Source organism: Balaenoptera acutorostrata, chromosome 9 (assembly GCF_949987535.1).
Source record: "Balaenoptera acutorostrata chromosome 9, mBalAcu1.1, whole genome shotgun sequence".
Taxonomy (NCBI): Eukaryota; Metazoa; Chordata; class Mammalia; order Artiodactyla; family Balaenopteridae; genus Balaenoptera; species Balaenoptera acutorostrata.
In genome coordinates this window covers 73,530,182-73,532,317 of record NC_080072.1, presented here as the reverse complement: position 1 = coordinate 73,532,317, position 2,136 = coordinate 73,530,182, and the positions used below count along the sequence as shown (strand labels likewise).

General features: G+C 48.9%; 1 protein-coding gene across 1 annotated transcript; it reads right to left on the bottom strand.

The window, feature by feature from the left end:
• Nucleotides 1-980: 980 nt before the first annotated feature.
• On the bottom strand, nucleotides 981-1,904 carry LOC103017228 (lysine-specific demethylase 4D-like). Its single transcript, XM_057553286.1, is given in 1 exon segment — nucleotides 981-1,904. A coding segment is annotated over 1 exon segment (921 nt). The 5' UTR covers nucleotides 1,902-1,904.
• Between the last annotated feature and the right edge of the window lie 232 nt (nucleotides 1,905-2,136).

The following is a 2,136-nucleotide window of genomic DNA, read 5'->3' as shown; positions in this document are numbered from 1 at the left end:
TCCTACATGCCTGTCACATTTACATCCCCAGTATCTTCACAAAACTCTCGCACTGTAATTCTGGCTCAGAGAAAATCAATGATTTTTTTGCTGAAGGTCCCACGACTAGAAAGTAGCAAAGCGCAGGTTTGAATGCCATTTCTGCTGACTCTAAGTCCAGTTCTCCCCTCTAAGTAACTGTCGGAAAGGTCAAAGCAGTGACTGCGGAAAAGTTTGCTTTACGAAAGACAACATGCTTCAGATTCAACTTTGCACCTATGCATACAGAGTGGGTGCATGGATGGACTGAGTTTGTGGATGGAGGGAAAACACAAAACCACATCAACAGCATCACATTTATTTACTTCACCATTAAAAGAAAAAGAAGAGGCTGCAGGGGAGGCGATAGGGAAGGAGTACTGAATAGAGAATCATTATTACTATCCAGAGTAATAGCCTTTCTGGAATTTCCCATACCAAGGACAAAATTTCATAATGGGCAGAGTCAGGTTCTCCTGGGAGTCACCCTCTCTGCCATGATGAGGAAGGAAAGCTTCTGCAGCTCTGGAGAGAGGCCAGGGAAGGTGGCCTCACAGTCTGGTGACAATGCAGACCTCCCCAAGTCTCCTTTCTTCTCTGCAGTGCATGCCAGAGACAAAGCTCATCTTCCTCACCTCTTCATGGCCACACTCATCTTATTCTTCCATCTCCAAGCCTGCTCCAAGAAAACAATGTCTTCATTCCATATTGCTTCAGGAAAACAGGAGGCAACACACACACACACACACACACACACACACACAAACACACACACACAGTTTCAGTACCTTATAAATCTCTGGTCTTAATGCTACTATTCTACCCTCCAACTCCCTTCCCAGCTGGTAATTATAGGTCCCCTTTAGAGCCCCCACCCAGCCACCGACTTTTAATCTCCTAAGGGTGCTCACCTGAAATCTCCCTTATTCTGACCCAGATTTTTCCAAAAGTCATGCAGAGCCCTATTCCCAGGCCACTTTGCCATAATCGGTCCAGCGCGGGGAGGCGAAATTGATGGCTTCCGCGCAGTTGAAGCCATGGTTGAAGCCAGAGTGGTAGCCATAGGGAAAGGTCACCATGAACTCTCCAGCCTCCTGAGTGACCCGATCGAAGGGGATGCCGTTGTCCTTGAGGACCGTGGGCGAGATGAGAGCCACCTTGTGCCGCAGGAAGGCCTCACAGCCCCGCACGCTGCCCGGGAAAAGCTCCCTGGCCAGGCGTTCCAGGCGCCGGCCGTGCTCCAGGGGCACCGCGTACCACGTCTTGGGCTCCCCGAAGTGCAGGTAGTTGATGCTGTAAAGGTCCATGTCCTCCGTGTGCCAGGCGAAGGCGGTCTTCCACATGCCGAAGTACAGGTACGGGGTGTTGACGCCTTCGATGACCACTCCGCACTCCTGCTCCAGCAGGTCCTGAATGGTTCCCAGGTGTCCAAGGTTCCACTGCTCCGTGTTTTGATCGAATAAGGAGCCACTGACGTCCGCACCATATACTGGTGAATCATAGAGGCGTGTTTTCCAATATTTTCGCTCCAGGTCCTTAAAATCAAAGTGTGCTGGAGTCCGATATTTTTCACTCTTTGCTAAGTGGTGGTATTCACCCACGGTCATGGCTTTTTTCTTTTTGTGGTATTGAGTAAACACACCTGCCTGCCCAGAAGTCACCTGCTGGAGGGGAGTGGCTATTAAGATGTCATCGACATCATTGTACGTCTGTCCGGCTTTCCATCCTTTCGGTCGAATTACCTTGGCTAGGCCAGCTCAGTGTGCACCTTGCGACGCCATGTAAACAATATATTTGTTGAAATCTTCAAATTCTTCCACGGTTGGGTGGAAGATCATAATCTTCCAACTTGGGTTCTGGCTACCAAAGTGCTTAGACTGCATGGCGGCAATAGAATAAGCAACGGACTCCCAGCTTCTTAGGTATGCTTTGGATACCTGAGAATGCTGGGGAGTAACCCCTTCCCTATACTTTCTTTATTTTTAAAGAAGTTTAGATATATCTGAGAGGCAGGAACTCAGACTTGAACTTTTAAACAAACGAGGTGGTATCTTCTCCAGGCTTGTCAATCCACCAGAAGGACTCCGCTCTTGTCAGCATTTTGGAGCCAAAGGTAAT